At 43.1% G+C, this 19728-nt stretch overlaps 2 protein-coding genes across 7 annotated transcripts; one reads left to right on the top strand and one right to left on the bottom strand.

Annotated features, from left to right (window-relative positions):
• Positions 1-25: 25 nt before the first annotated feature.
• Positions 26-2138, bottom strand: LOC135513141 (transmembrane protein 69-like). 5 transcript variants are annotated; one of them, XM_064935887.1, is made up of 3 exons: positions 2087-2138; positions 1122-1171; positions 26-1020 (listed from the first exon to the last, which is right to left on the bottom strand). In XM_064935887.1, exons 2-3 carry the CDS (start codon positions 1164-1166, stop codon positions 316-318), a joined length of 750 nt encoding a protein of 249 aa, XP_064791959.1. In that variant the 5' UTR covers positions 1167-1171; positions 2087-2138; the 3' UTR covers positions 26-315. The 5 variants fall into 5 exon arrangements, with proteins under 5 accessions (XP_064791959.1, XP_064791961.1, XP_064791958.1 ...); XM_064935889.1 differs by having other exon boundaries at positions 26-1017; positions 2087-2137; XM_064935886.1 differs by lacking the exon at positions 2087-2138 and adding an exon at positions 1251-1532.
• On the top strand, positions 1704-19220 carry LOC135513139 (vasculin-like protein 1). 2 transcript variants are annotated; one of them, XM_064935881.1, is made up of 11 exons: positions 1704-1922; positions 2268-3463; positions 3828-3942; positions 12407-12533; positions 12709-12971; positions 13156-13234; positions 13315-13514; positions 13935-14090; positions 15273-15520; positions 16737-16839; positions 17752-19220. In XM_064935881.1, exons 3-11 carry the CDS (start codon positions 3883-3885, stop codon positions 17914-17916), a joined length of 1401 nt encoding a protein of 466 aa, XP_064791953.1. In that variant the 5' UTR covers positions 1704-1922; positions 2268-3463; positions 3828-3882; the 3' UTR covers positions 17917-19220. The 2 variants fall into 2 exon arrangements, with proteins under 2 accessions (XP_064791953.1, XP_064791955.1); XM_064935883.1 differs by lacking the exon at positions 1704-1922 and adding an exon at positions 1943-2028.
• Positions 19221-19728: the final 508 nt, after the last annotated feature.

Genomic DNA, 19728 nt, shown 5'->3' with positions numbered 1-19728 from the left:
ACACATTCATTCATTGTAGGCTGAGGCTGGTCACGCCGCCATTCCATTGTTTTATTATCTGCAATAATAATGCATGACACTGACACACCACCACATGGATATACAGCAGATGTATGAAACGTACCACCTGCTTGTTACAGTATTGCCAGATCCAGAGCCTAAAGGATACACATTTAGTATCAGTCAGCCATTTTTAAGTACCATAAATAAAACAAACATATGCCATCACAAACACTCTTTACCATTTTATAGATCTTTCCATTCACACTTAAAGTATGTTCAATTACAAATGTGTCTGTACTCTGTAGCATGAATTCATTGCTCTGAAAATATAATCTTCTCCGGGTAAACTCCCTTGAGAACCAGTGTGGCCACCAGTGAGAGGAAGGCCACCACCGACAGTATAGTACGCAGGGCTTTGAACCAGCTGGGGTAGGTGGGCAGCAGAGACAGGTCATAGTGTAGGGAGATGCCTAGCCCCATGATGACCATCATAGCTGCTGGGGTAATAGTGTCGCTGAACAGCATGGCCAGCCAGGCTAACAGGGATGGAACCACGCTATTGGCCAGGTTGATCCAGTCTGGCTTGGCCGGGCTAGTCTCCGGGATGGCAAAGCCCCACCGTGCACCGCCCAGGAAAGACAAGATAGACGCTCCATAGGCGACCTGGGCGAAGGCCACTTCTGGCAGGTAGGTCTCGGTCACAGCCATGACGAGCGGAGCAGCGATGAAAGGGATAAGGCTGGAGAGGCTCAGGTACAGCGCTGGTTTGGGGCTCTTTCCCAGGTCTCTCATGTCATAACGGAGCAGGTCCAACTCTCTGGGTGGAGGCTCTGGTTGTTGTCGTTTCTTCAGCCTCGCAGCAGAGCTGTGGAAATACTGCGTCCTCAATAGACCAACAGCATCACTTATTTTAGGGAGCAGCCTGGCCGAGGAGACCCTGCAGGGCCACAGGGGACAGGAACTATAAGAGGCATCAGAAACCCGGGCTGAGGCACCAGCAGACAGCCAGGACATCTGCTGTGGAGAGTCCCAATGGATCCATGGAAAGAGATTCAATAAGATTAGTAGATGGACATGACATGAAACAATGTTTAGTTTCCTCTTACAGGTAAACTCACCTTGTGAGCAGTAAGGATGGGTCTTCTAAATATACCAACCAACATCTTATCTGAAAAAGTAGACAATGTTAATAGATATCCCAAAATCTGAATAGCATATGAATGTCTGAAATCTCTGCAGTAACCTGCCTGCCTAGCACGGAGTTGCTTGTGTAGAAAGTCATATACTGTTAATGTCTTATCAAAATCACTGCCTCTGCGCAGAGAACATCTCTATACTATCTCGGATTATTGTATTCTTGCTTATTTTTCAAATCGGATTTAAATGTTGTTATAAATAAGTACAAATCCGCTGTCCCGATGTCAGACATACACCTTGCCGATTTGTGTGCGAACATATATTTCTTCCGTCCGTACAGTGACCTATGATAAGTCTGGTTCCACAACAGTTACCCCCCAGTAACGACGAATTGTTCAATGAAATGTGGTGGATATATTTGCTACATCATTAAACGGATAAACTGACAGTCAAAGACCACAAGTTACAGGCACTGCAGATATCATTGTTTATAAACTGTTTATAACGCGTGGACATGTGCTCTTCCATCGATTAGTATGTCTAGGACAAACAGGAACAAGTAACAAGCTAGGATAGCTAACGTTACTGTTAGCTAGTTCAAACGAAAGTCTGATAAAACGGGATCTCGCAAGCGAAATGTACTAACCACTACAGCTCAAATGATATATTTGCGGTTGCAAGACAGGCATGTTCCGCTTACACGTACATATCGGATATTAGCTGAATTGACAGAGACAAGCGATCACAGTGGTCTGTGTGAGGCTCGAGACATTTATCTCTAGGTAGGTGGCCATTTTGACACAGTTGATTTCGTCTGCGGCTATCTCCATTTATCATCCATTGCCGTTGACAGTTACACTTTTCGATGTTCATGTGTCATCACGTCAAGTAATGCATATATAGTAATTTATGTTGTTAGCTAATATAATAATATTGAAAGTTGCACCATGCGTAATCGTTCATTGGCGAGTCCCACTCATTCAATGGCCTGCTAGCAGTAACGTTAGCTTGTACGTAATGCTTGTTTACAACCGAGCCTGCTAACTAGTTTGCTAGCTGCTAGCCATATTACATAACTCTAACTGCCCATTGTAATTTTCTTGCCTAAATGTTGTGTTTCTTAACAGTGTTGATCTGCTGCAAAGGTGTGAAGAAGTAATTTGAATAGACGGCTGAGAAGTAAAGAAGAACACTTAGTTTTGTTTTGTTCAATGCCAATCCGTACAACAACTTCAGCAACAATTTCTTCTGCCAGATGCTACAGCAAAGTCAGGATTGTACAATCTAGTGAAAGGCAGACAGTTGTTAGATATTTTTTGAAAATTATATGAGTGACCTTTTATTAAGGAGAGTTGTCTCTGTATGACTCAAGTATATTTTTATAGCTAAGAAGTGAGTCAGTTTACATGAGTATGTGCTTTGAATGAATGGTGTATCTGACCAACAACAACAGCCTAGGTTTGTCGTGTTTGAGGGTAAGATAAATGCAAAAAGGTGTACAGAACCAAATCTCAGGTACGTTCTCTATCAATACAACCTCTACAATAGTGAGTTAATAAGAATGTCAGGCTCCTTCTCACACCCCTTCTCAGAAGATTCAGGATTTGGGGTGTGTTGATTGATACTACTAACAAACACAATGTTAGTCACATCATAGCGATAGGCCCCCTTGGGTTTTGTTATGTGACTGAACCGTGAACCCCCTCCCCCCCCCTCCCCCCGTTTCTCCCTGTCGTCGCCCTCCGGTTGTGTGGATGAGGTGAACACAGGTTTTTCGCTGTTTTCCCCTTGAAGCGTCACTGTGAGGTAGATCCCCCCCTTTTTTTTTCAGAGAGTGCCCACATCTGGAGATAGGATGAGTTGGTGAGGAGGAATCAGTGTCAGGGCTGGCACAAAGTGCTGCTTCCATAAACCTTTTGAGAACATAGAACAGTTGAGTTGACTTTCCTCACTGACTCACACAGTCAGGCCGAGATCAAACAACCAAACAGATCCCTACTACATATGCTTGCTTTTCATTCATGTCTGTCTGACTGACTGTCTGACTGATTCAATCAAATCATCTCGACACCAGCCAAGACCTGCAGTACCGATAACTGCCAGTCTCCTTACCACCCAAGCCCCTTCTCCACTCATCGTCTCACCCTGGGAACTGGAGCTTCTCTCTGCCGGGGGGCTCTGTCTCGTTCAGGCTGAAGAGTGGTCCTACATCCTGGTCTGCCTTAGCTTAACAGACACCAGGGCTGGGCCAGCTGTACCAAGAGGAACACATACCACACTGACAGAGAGAAGGGCCACTGGACTACAGAGCTGACTACTCTGGGTAAGAAGATTTGTTATGTCATTCTGGTCAAGCTGTCGGTGGGTACAATCAGTGTCCTCTCTTTATACTGAAGTGAAATGACACTAACTACCAAGTGATTTGGCAGTGTTCACATTCGCACACACTTCGAAAAGCTGCAATGATGATCAGTGTAAATCCTAATTAATTAAAATAAATAATTTTCATTATTTGGGTAAAGATGAATAAAGACTACCATAAGTTGTCTGTCATAAGCAGCCTGACATTATCTTGCATGAAACACCAACTCCTCTGAAGTATCACTGATGGTTATTCACACTAATTTCTGTCTGATGTCTGTTACTAGAGGTCTGGCAGTGATATCCCTCTTTCCTTGCTTCTCCAGATCCTGGCCATGAGGTTTGATGCCACGCTCTACTGACGGGAGACACTGGACCTAAATGGCGCAGCATGATTTTGTTCCAGCCTGGCTTAACTTTTCCACGCCTCAACCCGCCAAGGTAAGTGAGCAGGTCCGGTTTTGGCCGTCCTAGTCTGTTGCTCCTCTATTGTTCCACAAGCAAGTCGGTAGGCTGATGAAATCATGACTTCCCATCAAACCATCACGACTTCCCATCAAAACCTTTGCAGTTGTCTAAAAAACACTATTTTTTTAAACTTACCCTTTAAGCCAAGTGTACACTACGCAATTTAGCGGTCCCAGACAAGTTTTTGAGATCTGAGACAAAATCCTCATGTCGTTGCCCTCTCGGTGCGCAGTCTTTACCGACGCGTTTAATGTGAGGAGTTCAGAACCGCAATCTGAGTACTTCCGAGCCTGTCTTTGAGCAATCCCAAACGTCCCAATATTTTCAAACATTTGATTTTATCTGCACAAAATCTACAATGCTCTTGTAGTGTAAGATGTGCAGTGACAAGTTTTGAGAACAGTGATCAGCAATAGCCAATGAGAGCTCATCAGAGAAGACATTGTTTCGAATCACCCAGAATGTGTAGACTCTTGAGCCGGAGCGATGACTACTTGCGTTTGTACTTGCCAATGTCACTTTAACTAAAGTCCGTGTCAAATTGTGTCATCTCTGAAGTTCACAAGCAATGTTATTTATTTTCTTAAATTTCGATCTTGTCTCATTGCTGCAACTCCCCAACGGGCTCGGGAGGCGAAGGTCGTGTCATGTGTCCTCCGAAACATGACCCGCCAGACGGCGCTTCTTAACACCCACCCGCTTAACCTGAAAGCCAGCCGCACCAATGTGTCGGCGGAAACACTGTTCACTTGACGATCGAGGTCAGCCTGCAGGCGCCCGGCCCGCCACAAGTCGCTAGCGCGAAATGAGCCATTGATTTTAAGTAAAGCGTCAAAACCTACCCCAAGCCGGACGTCGCTGGGCCAATTGTGTACCGCCCTATGGGATTCCCGATCACGGCCGGTTGTGATAAAGCAAGGGATCAAACCTGGGTCTGTAGTGACGTCTCTAGTAGAGGTCGGCCGATTAATCGGAATGGCCGATTAATTAGGGCCGATTTCAAGTTTTCATAACAATCGGAAATCTGTATTTTTGGGCGCCGATTTCCGATTATTTTTTAAATAAAAAGAAAATGTATATATATTTTGTATAGCTTTTATTTAACTAGGAAAGTCAGTTAAGAACACATTCTTATTTTCAATGACTGCCTAGAATGGTGGGTTAACTGCCTTGTTCAGGGGCAGAACGACAGATTTTCACCTTGTCAGCTCAGGGGTGCCAATCTTGCAACCTCACAGTTAACTAGTCCAACGCTCTAACCATTGCACTCCGCGAGTAGCCTGCCTGTTACACGAATGTAGTAGAAGCCAAGGTAAATTGCTAGCTAGCATTAAACTTATCTTATAAAAAACAATCATAATCACTAGTTATAACTACTGATCCAGTTTAGCAGGCAATATTAACCAGGTGAGGCTGCGTTAACAATCTAATCATCACATCATTGTGTTCACAAGACAGCATGGTATGGAGAATTCTCACGACCAAGTGAAGAATCTTGTAGTGTGTGACCCCCGTCTGTGCCACATCGTTTAGTGTGCGCACCACTAAGTTGCCAAGACAAAAAACAACAGGAAAGACGGTCGTTTAAAGTGAGCGGCTCGATGATGTTTGGATTTTGAAAGTCGTGTGGTGTAGACCAGGCATTAGTGAGTGTACTTTACTGTATTTATACTTGGAATATCACTTTTCAACAGGAAAAGTAAAAAAATGACTGGAAGACGTCTTTATGCTCTGAATATCAGCTACCCACCTTTTATCAGGAGTAATATTGAGCCTATTTGCAATGAGAATCCATGTATTTACACAGCGGGAAATGCAGAAGTCTTTTCTTTTTCGCTGTGATGCAGCTCGTCAAAAATATGCTAATACAAACTTGAAATCACTGATTATCATGACAATTTAGCCAACTGTGTGAAACTCCTAGACAGCAGTTTCCTTTGACCTGTCCTGTTTTTAGGATATACACCTGTGGGTTAGGCTATTTGATCGGAAAAACTTGCATGATGTAAAAAGTGTCTCATGACATTTGTCATAAATTTGATCTCCATGCTGTAGGCTACAGAAAACAACACGCGGTCTACCGTAGGCTACAGGCTACATGATTTACATTGCCTTCAGAAAGTGTTCACACCACTTCACTTTTTCCACATTTGGTTGTGTTACAACCTGAATTAAAATTGTATTCAATTGTGATTTTGTTTTGTCACGGGCCTACACACAATACCCCATAATGTCAAGTTCAGAAGTAGTAATGTGCTTGACAAGTCAGGTAATAAGTTGCATGGACTCACTCTGTGTGTAATAAGTGTTTAACATGATTTTTGAATGACTACTTCATCTCTGTACCTCACACATACAATTAGCTGTAAGGTCTCTCAGTCGAGCAGGGCATTTCACACAGTTTCAAAGACCAAGGAGGTTTTCCACTGCCTTACAAAGGGCACGTATTGGTAGATGGGTAAAAAAAAAGAAAAGCAGACATTGAATATCCCTTTGAGCATGGTGAAGTCATTAATTAAACTTTGGATGGTGTATCAATACACCCAGTCACTACATTAATACAGGTGTCCTTCCTAACTCAGTTACCAGAGAGGAAGGAAACTGCTCAGGGATTTCACCGTGAGGCCAATGGTGACTTTAAAACAGATACAGAGTTTAATGGCTGTGATAGGAGAAGACTGAGGATGGATCAACAACGTTGTAGTTATTCCACAATACTAACCTAAATGACAGAGTGAAAAGAATGAAGCCTGTACAAAATAAAAATATTCCAGAACATGCATCCTGTTTGAAATAACAAAATAAAACATGTGGCAAAGAAATGAACTTCATGTCCTGAATACAAAAGTGTTATGTTTGGAGCAAATATAACACAACACTTCAATGAGTACCACCATCAATATTTTCAAACATTGTGGTGGCTGCAACATGAGTGTGCTTGTCACCTGCAAGGACTAGGGAGTTTGATAATAAGAAATGGAATAGAGCTAAGGACCGGCAAAATCCAAGTGGAAAACCTGGTTCAGTCTGCTTTCCAAGAGACACAATTACCTTTCAGCAGGACAATAACTTAAAACACAAGAAGAAATATACACTGGAGTTGCTAACCAAGATGACATTTAAATGTTCCTGAGTGGCCTAGTTACACTTTTGACTTGAAAATGGCTGTCTAGCAATGATCAACAACCAACTTGACAGAGCTTGAAGAATTCTGAAAAAAAGAATGTGCAAATATTGTACAATCCAGATATGAATATCTCTTGTAGACTTACCCAGAAAGACTTACAGCTGTAATTGCTGCCAAAGGTGATTCTAAGATGTATTGATTGAATACTTATCTAATCAAGATACATTACATGTTTTATTTTTTACAAATGTTAGAATTTTTCTTCCACTTTGACATTACAGAGTATTTTGTGTAGATTGTTGACAAAAAAAATAAAATTAAATCCGTTTTAATCCCACTTTGTAACAACAAAATGTGGAAAAAGTCAAGGTGTGTGAATACTTTCTGAATGCACTGTATGTTAAATCATTTTTGACGGGACGTTGGTGGAGCGCCTCAGCGTTGCGTCTCCAACTGCACCCTGGACACGCTCGCTGGACATGGACAATATTTTTCACCCATGCCTTTGACAAAGTGGGTACTAAACGGGGCGGCTTCAGCTCTCACCTAAATAGCCCATATGCCACTGGGTGAGAGAAATGTTAATTGCTTTGGGGCAGAATTATGTAAGGTATATGTGTTGTTGGAGGTTCATCTTGGTCTGTTTAGCTAGGGAAATTTCCCAGCACCTCTCTGGGTCTCCCTTACAGGGCCCTCCTGCCTTAGACCTCTGCAAAACATGCCTAATGGGGGGAGGGGCCCTGTAAGTGAGACCTAGAGAGGTGCTGGGGGTTAGGACAGGACAGGCATCCTATAATTCCTACTACAGACCATCACTGCCTGGCACGGCAATTGCTCGGCCTCCGACCGCAAGGCACTACAGAGGGTAGTGCGTATGGCACAGTACATCACTGGGGCTAAGCTGCCTGCCATCCAGGACCTCTACACCAGGCGGTGTCAGAGGAAGTCCCTGAAAATTGTCAAAGACCCCAACCTCTACAGTCATAGACTGTTCTCTCTCTTACTGCATGGCAAGAGGTACCGGGAGTGCCAAGTCTAGGACAAAAAGGCTTTTTTACCCCGAAACCATAAGATTTTTATCCCCAACCCCTCTTTTACGCTGCTGCTACTCTCTGTTTATCATATATGCATAGTCACTTTAACCATATCTACATGTACATACCATCTCAATCAGCCCGACTAACCGGTGCCTGTATGTAGCCTCGCTACTGTATATAGCCTCGCTACTGTTATTTTTCAGTCTTTTTACTGTTGTTTTATTTCTTACCTATTGTTCACTTAATACCTTTTTTGCACTGTTGGTTAGAGCCTATAAGTAAGCATTTCACTGTAAGGTCTACACCTGTTGTATTTGGAGCACGTGACAAATACACTTTGATTTGATTTGTTCTGGAAATATGTTTTCTCAGAAGAAACTCTGCTAATTGAAAAATTGTTTCTGGGAATGCCATGCTTTGTTGGATCAAGCTTTTTAGGTGGCTGGGTAATATGTTAGCAGACTATGCATAAACAGTAGGTCCAATGTTTGCGCTGCGGTGCCTGGTTGAACTTTGACCCAAAAGGTATGTTGTGGCCTTGGTAGTTATGGCTGCCTGTCTTTGTAGAGGACAATAATACAATATAACACTAGTCTGTATTACTACTTTCCAGTTGTATCACTTCTTTCCAGTAACACTTGTCAGAATTATGTTGCTGTTAAAATCATGGTTCAAAGTAATATGGATGACAGTCCAGACAGTTTTCTTTATTTTTTGGAGAGTTTATTGATTTTGGTGTCTTAGTGCAGCCGGGGGTGGGCCATCCAGTACATTAATACTGTATGTCAGGGCAGGATTTGATCAGATTTCAGTGGCGTTTGGTCTTTTGTTGCTGTTGGTTGTGTCTTCATGGTGCCATGTAGTATGTTGGTATTAGGGATGAGACAAATGGACAATTTTGCTTAATATTTAAATGGCCATTTTCTTTTATTGGTGCTCCATTAAAATAATAAGAAAAAATCATATAATTCCACATCAATTTAAAATGCAGAATAATGGTTGTATGACCTCTAGGGCCCGGCAATTAAGTTACACTATATATACCAGAGTATGTGGACACACCTTCAAATTAGCTATTTCAGCCACACCCGTTGCTGACAAGTGTAGAAAATCGAGCACACCGCCTTGCAATCTCCATAGACAAACATTGACAGTAGAATGGCCTTACTGAAGAGCTCAGTGACTTTCAATGTGGCACTGTCATATGATGCCACCAAGTCAGTTAATCTAATTTCTGCCCTGCTGGAGCTGCCCCGGTCAACTGCAAGTGCTGTTATTGTAAAGTGGAAACGTCTAGGCGCAACAAGGGCTCAGCCGCGAAGTGGTAGGCCACACAAGATCACAGAACGGGACCGCCGAGTGCTGAAGCGAGCAGCGAGTTAAAATCATCTGTCCTCGGTTGCAACACTCACTACCAAGTCCCAAACTGCCTCTCGAAGCAACATCATTATAATGACTGTTTGTCGAGAGCTTCATGAAATGGGTATACACACAAGCCTAAGATCACCATGCGCAATGCTAAGCATCAGCTTGAGTGGTGTAAAGCTCGCCACCATTGGACTCTGGAGCAGTGGAAACATGTTCTCTGGAGTTATGAATCATGCTTCACCATCTGGCAGTCCGACTGACTAATCTGGGTTTGACGGATGCCAGAAGAACGCTATCTGCCCGAATGCATAGTGCCAACTGTAAGGTTTGGTGGAGGAGGCATTTTTTAATTATTTTCCCCGAATCAGGGATTGCTTTAGACCTGGAACACAAGGTGTGTGCAATTAATTATCAGGTGGAACAGAAAACCAGCAATCTCCGGACCTCGCAGGGTAAGAGGTGAGTACGTCTGTTCTAGACAATTCTGTGCTTCCAACTTTGTGGCAATAGTGTGGGGAAGGCCCTTTCCTGTTTCAGCATGAGAATGGTTTGTCGAGATCGGTGTGTAGAAGAACTTGACTGGCCTGCACAGAGCCCTGACCTCAAACCCATCGAACACCTTTGGGATGAATTGGCACACCGACTGCGAGCCAGGCGTAATTACCCAACATCATAACCGCCATCGATAAGAGACATTACTGTGCAGCCGTATTCATCGACTTGGCCAAGGCTTTCGACTCTGTCAATCACAACATTCTTATTGGCAGACTTGACAGCCTTGGTTTCTCAAATGATTGTCTCGCCTGGTTTACCAACTACTTCTCTGATAGAGTTCAGTGTGTCAAATCGGAGGGCCTGTTGTCCGGACCTCTGACAGTCTCTATGGGTGTGCCACAGGGTTCAATTCTCGGGCCGACTCTCTTTTCTGTATACATCAATGATGTTGCTCTTGCTGCTGGTGATTCTCTGATCCACCTCTATGCAGATGACACCATTCTGTATTCTTCTGGCCCCTCCTTGGACACTGTGTTAACAAACCTCCAGACGAGCTTCAATGCCATACAACTCTCCTTCCGTGGCCTCCAACTGCTCTTAAACGCAAGTAAAACTAAATGCATGCTTTTCAATCGATCACTGCCGCACCTGCTCGCCCGTCCAGCATCACTACTCTGGACGGCTCTGACTTAGAATATTTGGACAACTACAAATACCTGGGTGTCTGGTTAGACTGTAAACTCTCCTTCCAGACTCACATTAAGGATCTCCAATCCAAAATTAAATCTAGAATCGGCTTCCTATATCGCAACAAAGCATCCTTCACTGCTACGAAACATACCCTCGTAAAACTGACCACTTCGGTGACGTCATCTATAAAATAGCCTCCAACACTCTACTCAACAAACTGGATGCAGTCTATCACAGTGCCGTCCGTTTTGTCACCAAAGCCCCATACACTACCCACCATTGCGACCTGTACGCTCTCGTTGGTTGGCCCTCGCTTCATACTCGTCACCAAACCCACTGGCTACAGGTTATCTACAAGTCTCTGCTAGGTAAAGCCCCGCTCACTGGTCACCATAGCAGCACCCACTCGTAGCACGCGCTCCAGCAGGTATATCTCACTGGTCACCCCCAAAGCCAATTCCTACTTTTGTCGTCTTTCCTTCCAGTTCTCTGCTGCCCATGACTGGAACGAATTGCAAAAAATCTCTGAAGCTGGAGACTCACATCTCCCTCACTAGCTTTAAGCACCAGCTGTCAGAGCAGCTTACAGATCACTGCACCTGTACATAGCCCATCTGTAAACAGCCCATCTATCTACCTACCTCATCCCCATACTGGTATTTATTTATTTTTCTCCTTTGCACCCCAGTATCTCTACCTGCACATTCATCTTCTGCCGATCTACCATTCCAGTGTTTAAATGCTATATTGTAATTTTTATCGCCACCATGGCCTATTTATTTCCTTAATTTACCTAATTTGCACTCACTGTATATAGACTTTTTGTTTTCTTTTGTTCTACTGTATTATTGACTGTATATTTTGTTTATTCCATGTGTAACTCTGTGTTGTTATATGTGTTGAATTGCTATGCTTTATCTTGGCCAGGTCGCAGTTGCAAATGAGAACTTGTTCTCAAGTAGCCTACCTGGTTAAATAAAGGTAAAATAAAAAAATTAAATGACACACGAGTATAAATGCCCGTTCTTATCACCAGATAAGGTTTCGTAGTGTAGTCTACCCTAATATACAGACAAACAAACATGCCGTAGCAGAGTGGCTTTCAAGGAGCCACATTCCATTATGTCTGAAACGTTATCGATACAGTCTACCGGTAGGTAGCCTACTGTAATTTCAAGTGAGGCAAAAATGAAAAGTAGGCTCGCAAGACTATTCTACAGGCGTCAGACCGAAGACTGAACACACATAAGCATCATTAGCGAAGAGACGGAGCAGGCAGGCCAGCGCAAGGGAGGGAGAGGCAGAAGTGTGCTCATATGTTTTGGTAATCTGCACCTCTCAATGTATTGTCTTGCCTACCTTGCAATTTCAAGTAGCCTAAAGCCTCTTCCTCTGATTTTATGTGAATTACACAACTTCTCAGGCCTTTATAGCCTGTTGGTTATAACACGGAAAATAATGTTTTGTGATAATTGTGATTTTAATTAAGTGGGGGGGGGGGGGTTCGGTTAGGGATTTTTCTTAACGTTAATGATCGCGACTTCGTTTCACACCCCCATTTTGGTATAGTGTAATGGCTTGTGAGCTATTGGTCTGAGGGGTTACTGAGGCTCTTATAAATGTGCCCCTCTGTCTCTCTTTCTCTGTCTCTCTCTTTGATGCTTTCTGTATCTCTTTCTCCATCTCTGTACATCTCTCTTTCCCTCTCTATATCTTTCAGTCTCTTGCAGCGTTTGAGAGGCACGGAGAGAATCTTGCCAGCGGTGATGCTCGGCCCGCTGTGAGCCGCCGCCGCCATAACTCCTCCGACGGCTTCTTCAACAACAGCCCTCTCAGAGCACCTGCAGGTAGCACATACACATGGTCTTACCCTACCTGACCCTGACTACCAAAGTGTATTAGTCACAGATATACATATGTTAAAGTAGGGTTGAACAGTATGTATGTGTGTGTGTGTTGGATGGATTATGAGGTGCAATCAGTTCTTAACCTTCATTTTACTTTTCCACTCCTGGTTGCTAGGTGATGGGTTGCACCATCCCTCTCTCCTGCGGCATGACTCTGTGGACTCAGGCGTGGCTAAGAGAGGGCAGGGGGGCCTGGTCAGCGGTCTCTGGGGGCAGGAGGGACCTCACCATGGGCGCCACACCAAGCGCCCTGTGGGGGACAGGGAGCGACCAGGGCCCCACCGTCAGCGTAACGGGACCTTCCACCCCCGGAAAGGAGGCTTCCTGCCAGTTGAGGGAGGCCATGAGGACAAGCTGAAGTTTGTGGAGGAGGATTTTGTGGGTGCCTTCTCATATTTCTCCAGATGTTCATTGCTTGAATTTAAAACAATTCCAAAGATTTGGTTTATCAAGCTGTTTCAGATCATTTTTAAATTGTTAGCGACCTGCTGGGTGATTACTATGTTTAAATTACTTCAGACAACTTTTGTTAAGTTACGGGTGTTCTTGCTTTTTTCCACAGCCCTCACTCAATCAATCAGAGAGCAGTGGGAAGCCGGTGGCCCAGCCTCATGCCGTAGGGACTCCTGTAGGAGTTTGGGGTGAGTGAGGAGCTCTGCCAGTGACTGGCTTTGAAAGGGAGCAAGCCTGATTGATTGATTGGTCAATCCTTCCCCCACAGAGCATCCCCCTAGTGCCAAGCAGACCATAACTAAGATGTTGGTCATCAAGAAGGTTTCCAAGGAAGACCCTGGCGCTTCTTTCTCTGCTAGTTTCGCCAACACAACGGTACCCCACCTAACCAACGGCACCAAAACCCCAATCTCCTCATCCAGTGTCTACAAGAACCTGGTGCCCAAGCCAGCTATCACCCCAACCAAGGTAGGTAAAGAAAAAAAAGGTAGGCCCTAAATATTGTCACGTCCCCAGCCAAGGTAGGTCCTCACTACTGCCATCTCCTCAACCAGGACAGGGTATAATCACTAGTCACACCCTCCGCAAAGGTAGGACCTCACTACTGCCATCTCCTTGTGGGGCGGCAGGTAGCCTTGTGGTTAGAGCGTTGGTCTTGTAACTGAAAGGTTGCAAGATCGAATCCCCGAGCTGACAAGGTAAAAATATGTCTTTCTGCCCCTGAACAAGGCACTGTTCCAAAGCAGTCATTGAAAATAAGAATTTGTACTTAACTGACTTGCCTAGTTAAATGAAGGTAAAAATAAAAACAGGACAGGGTATAATCACTAGTCGCATCCTCAGACAAAATAATGAATCACTACATTACTTTATTTTTTCCCTCTGCAGGCTGGTCCCTGGAAGCCAAGCGGGAGAGAAACCAAAAGCAGTTTTAATTTATCCGGCTGGGACTCCGCCTTCACCAGCCCGGCTGCCTCTGTGAACAAACTTCTTACGCATGTCACTCCCCCGACCTACGGCCCGACCTACGGAACCCCCAAGGAGGTGAGTCGGAAGTCGGAAGTTTACATACACTTACGTTGGAGTCATTAAAACTCATTTTTCAACCAATCCACAAGTTTTGTTAACAAACTATAGTTTTGGCAAGTCGGTTAGGACATCTACTTTGTGCATGACACAAGTAATTTTTCCAATAATTGTTTACAGACAGATTATTTCACTTATAATTCACTGTATCACAATTCCAGTGGGTCAGAAGTTTATATACACTAAGTTGACTGGGCATTTAAACAGCTTGGAAAATTCCAAGAAAATTATGTTATGGCTTTAGAAGCTTCTAATAGGCTAATTGACATAATTTGAGTCAATTGGAGGTGTGAGTCAATTTAATTTGAGTCAATTTCAAGGCCTACTTTCAAACTCAGTGCCCCTTTGCTTGACATCATGGGAAAATCAAAAGAAATCAGCCAAGACCTCAGAAAGAAAATTGTAGACCTCCACAGGCCTGGTTCATCCTTGGGAGCAATTTCCAAACGCCTGAAGGTACCACGTTCATCTGTACAAACAATAGTACGCAAGTATGAACACCATGGGACCACGCAGCTGTCATACCACTCAGGAAGGAGACGCGGTCTGTCTCCTAGAGATGAACGTATTTTGGTGCGAAAAGTGCAAATCAATCCCAGAACAACAGCAAAGGACCTTGTGAAGATGCTGGAAACAGGTACAAAAGTATCTATATCCACAGTAAAACGAGCCCTATATCAACATAGCCTGAAAGTAATAAGGTCCTCAATCAGCTTTCTCCTAGAGGTACCAGCACATTAAATCTAAGAAAATGTTGAAGATTGTTCCACAAATAAGGTGCAAGAAAACAGATTTACCCAACGCAGTAGAGACCAAAGGAATTCCCAGAGTTAACCATCCCTGAGACTGGGTGTGGTAACTTGTATGTCAAGTTTAGTAATGATGTTAGGTACAGTGGGACTTTTTGTAAAAGAGCTTTATAAATGAAAACATAGCAATGTATCAAACTAGAAGACATCGAAGAGGGCCAACCAACTTTCTGGTAGAGAATGCAGTGATGATTACTAAAATTGTCACCCGTAATAAAGAGTTGGAGAATGAAAACACTGCTCTAGCATTCCAACTCTGACCCACTCTACACTTGATTTGATACCAAATAAATTGCAAGTCTTTTCAAATAAATTGTAAGACCTCTCTCAGCCTCCCTCCAGCATCACCCCTCCCATCGACGTCACCCTTCCTCGTCTGAAGCTGATGCGTCGCAGCACCGACCGGAAGAGTGAGTTCCTGCGAGGCCTGAAGGATGATAGGAACTGGGACGGGCCCACCTCTACCAGTCCATCAGAACCTAAGGAGAACAGAGGAGACTTACAGGAGAATGGGATCCCTCACTCTCTCAGTGACTCAGACACAGATCACCTTTCCAGCTCGTTGGAGGCAGAATACAGGTAAGTTGCACCCACATGCGCATACCCTCTCTTCCTTCACACCCTCAGTGACTCAAACAGTAAGATCCTGAAGCTGAGTGGGGTGTGTTGGGTTGGGGGCGCTGTAGGGCGGTGGACCCGTGGGGTCAGGGTGGGGCGACCAAGTTAAATTGTGTGAAATTAACGAGAGCCCTGTTGCTGTATGTATATGCATGGACACTGAGTGTACAAAACATTAAGGACACCTTCCTAATATTGAGTTGCACCCCTTTTTGCCATCAGAACAGCCTCAGTTCGTTGTAGCATATCCTTCAATGTGTCAAAAGCGTTCATACGGATGCTGGCCTATGTTGACTCCAATGCTTCCCACAGTTGTCTTGTCCTTTGGGTGGTAAACCATTCTTGATACACACAGGAAACTGTTGAGCATGAAAAACCCAGCGGCGTCGCAGTTCTTGACACTTATACCGGTCGCCTGCCACCTACTACCATACCCCGTTCAAAGGCACTTAGATCTTTTGTCTTGCCCATTGACCATCTGAATGACGCACATACACAATCCATGTCTCAATTGTATCAAGGTTAAAAATCCTTCTTTAACCTGTTTCCTCCCCTTTATCTACACTGATTGAAGTGGATTTAATACTTTAAAGTCTATAGACGCACCTGTGCGCCAATCTGAGTAACATGATACAAAATCACCATCAAAATCCCCATGGGCTGCGTCTCCATCCACCACATCTTCCCATGTCAGACCTTCCGCATCTGCGGAGGGAGGTGGCTGAGCTACAGGGGTGTTTGTCAGACCATGAAACATCCAGAAAATCTGTCTTCTCAAGAAAACGTTTGTAGTGTCCGAACGGTTTCCGTTTTGCTCTACGATCCCCACAAGTGTCACAGGACACCTCTGAAGTCGGTAATGCTGATGTGCCAACTTTTGTCTGTAGCGTCCAAACCGTTTAGATTCGGACGCTACTATGACCCCACTGTGGAAGGGGAGACTCATGAACACAATGGTGTTCTCCGTTTTGCTCTAGGACCCCCACCAGTGTCATAGGACTAGTCTGAAGGTAACCCATACAAACACATGGAAGTATGGAGGTAGTTTTGTGACCCCAAAAAATAAGGGGTTAAATGTGTAAAAACGTTAATATTTCCTGAGCTGTCTTACATCTCCTAGATATAGGACAATCACTTCAAAGCTTGTTTTACAAGTGATCTCCGCCTCTTCTGGTAGGTTGCTCAAAGCTATGGGCTGGCAGGAGTACCCAGAGAATGATGACAACTTTTTGCCCATCACTGATGCTGAGCTCCAGGAATTTCAAGCTAAAACTGAGAAGGTAAAAGCTATACATAGCTATTTACATGTGTTACTGTGAGCCTGTGAGTGGATATCCCTCTATAGCTAGGTTTCCATCCAATTGGTGACATTTTTTTCAAGTATATATTCAAAAATGTGCACAAAAACAATATGCGCATTTTCCCACAAGACTTTTGCAGATCAAGTGCTGTGCATAGTGATGACGTAAGGCACATAAAAACCACTTCTGCAGTTAAGTTCCCATGTACAAATAAAAAAACACATGGGTTACCATCACATTTTCAACTCTACCACTCAACTCTCTGTCACAAAAACTGTTGCAATAAATAGCAAACTTGCCTTATGTGGTTCTGGTGCGTGCTCTCTGGACAACAGCTGATAAAGTGGTGATAAAGTGGACATGATGTGATATGGATAAGAGCAAGGTCATTTTATTTGATAATTGGCAACAAGCACCGTTCAAATAATAGTCTACCCTCGATATTTAGCCTATTGGAAATGTGCACGATCACTGTGCACTTAACCATGTGAAGTTCATCATAAATTATTCCAACGTGAAGTTCATCATAATTTATTTAATCTGCCTATGAACTTTTCATGCTTTTCCATGTCGTGGTGAAAGGCTGTGAAAGACTGTGGTAGGCCTACAATGTGATATATATATATATATATATATATATATATATATATATATATATATATATATATATATATATATATATTGCGTGATTAATATCAATATTTTCACATTTTCACTGCCATTTCACCATATCCCACCATTTTGAACAAACAAATTGTCTATCGACATTTATGAATTTGGACCGACATTTCCTGTTTCCAATAGCTCTGTTGTGACTTCTCACGCATCAGGTCTGCATGAAAAGTTTGGAAATCTGGTTACTGTTGTTATTAATCTATCTGTCTGTTCTAGCTGAAGAGGAACAGGCTGGTCCAGAACGGTGTTCTCCTGAAGCCTCTTCTCAAGGGTGCGCCCCTGCCCCTGCTGTCCTGGAGAAGCCCTGTAGAGCCTGAACTAGAAGAGGTCTCAGAGTCCGAGAGCACTAGCAGCAGCCAGACAGACGACGACGACACCTAACATGGCTTTACACCCCTCCTCTTCTTCTTCCTCACGTCACGCTCATTGCACTCATGTGTTTTACACTTCTTCCTCGTTCACAAGAGACTGGTCATACAGACACTGGTGTGACAGAGAGGAGTCAGAGGTCATGCCTGAGGGTCTTGGTTTTCCTTCAGCTTTTTCTTTCCTTTCTTTCTTTTTTTGACCCCTTTGTTTGGTCTTTTCCTAGAAGCTGAAATGATTATTGAAAGCAAAACACATCAGCATTTTTCTTTTGATTTTATGATGAAAGAAGCTAACCCATGATGTTGACAACAACCAAACGAATAATGATTTTACTTGCAAATTACTTCATCGATTGATACTTAATTTTGTTGAAAGATGGCTTTGACACCTGCTCTTGCTGAAACAATTTGTAGCATTTGTGTTGAGATGAAACAATCATTGTGAGCAGTTGATATTGACATTGCTTCCAATCCCCTAAATAACCCTTCTGTAAGGATTTAGGTTTGTTTTTTGTTTTGGTCCATTTAAAGACGACAAATGGTAATGCATCTGTCTTATTTGAACAGTGTAAGGCATGCTTTTGCTCATCATTATATTTCTCCTAAGCGGTAGGAGAAGAGTCATTTACAGTTATGGACCACCATTACTTTTATTGCAATACTGATTGAATGTAGCCAGTAAGGGCATAAAGAAGAATAAAACAACGTTCTGAAGTAATGGAAATGTTACTTTACCAAACTTATTCTGGAGAAAAACTCAATTATTCCATCGTAGCTGTTCAAGCTGATTGTCTGTTCTTAGTTCACCAACCACCATAATTTTCAGATGTTCAAAATGCCAAGTTCTATGGTTGATAAAGAATGTAAACGTACAGCCCCCCCCCCCCAAATACTCCTGCTTCTTGTATTAAGATACAACCTGGTTTTCTTTCTTACATGAGGGACTGCTTTTGAAAATTATGCATTTACCAGATTTAGATTGCAACAATTTTCCTGGCTGGTAGAATGTTCAGCTGGCTTTATCACAGATTTAAGGCTCTTTGTTGTTGTTGTTTTTTCTAATTTGGTACATCTGTAAATCCCACATGGATATTTCTTTTTTTTGCATATTGTTCTTGCAGCCTTGATATTCAGGGTGGATGTAAAAAAAAATACAATACAAATTGTGAGTTTTGAAAAATGTAAGATTATTTTGAAAACATTATTTACATGTTTTTAAAGATAAGGTTTCCTGTAATGGACTGTCTGTATGAGAAAGAAACTACTGCATCTTGGAAAAATGTAATTGTAATAAATATTTTGCATCGGTTTGCCAAACATTTGTCTGCTTCTCTATCTAAGAATCTAAATTATCCACAAGTGATTTGTTCAGTTTTAGATTTATCCAGTGACACCTATAAAATCAATTTGCGTCATTAAAGATTATAGAGCTGATTTGAGAAGTCTGCAGACGGGGTGAGTTAGTTGTAGCCGCTACAGGGCAGCAGAGGACGCTTAAGAAGTCTGTGTTGAGGCCCTCCATCCCCCTACAACACAGCCATCGACATGGTGATTGTAACCAACAAACAGGGAAATCACCAGAAGCATAACCAATACTTTGCACAAGAGTAAGCTAACCGTATACCTATGTTGATTTGGAGAAAAGTGGTAAATAGATTAATGATAATAGCTGAGCTCATTTAGGAGTATATTTAGTTTTTACTCTTGTAATACGTGGTGATTGCCTTTATTGTTGCCCAGTGGACTTGGTTAAAAGGATGCAGTGATGGAGTCATTGGGAGAGTTTCGCTGTCCACAGTGTAGTATGGTATTCCTCTCCCTCCGA

Source organism: Oncorhynchus masou, chromosome 24 (assembly GCF_036934945.1).
Source record: "Oncorhynchus masou masou isolate Uvic2021 chromosome 24, UVic_Omas_1.1, whole genome shotgun sequence".
NCBI classification, from domain to species: domain Eukaryota; kingdom Metazoa; phylum Chordata; class Actinopteri; order Salmoniformes; family Salmonidae; genus Oncorhynchus; species Oncorhynchus masou.
Note: the sequence above shows the minus strand (reverse complement) of the source record. Positions and strands in the feature narration are given on the sequence as shown.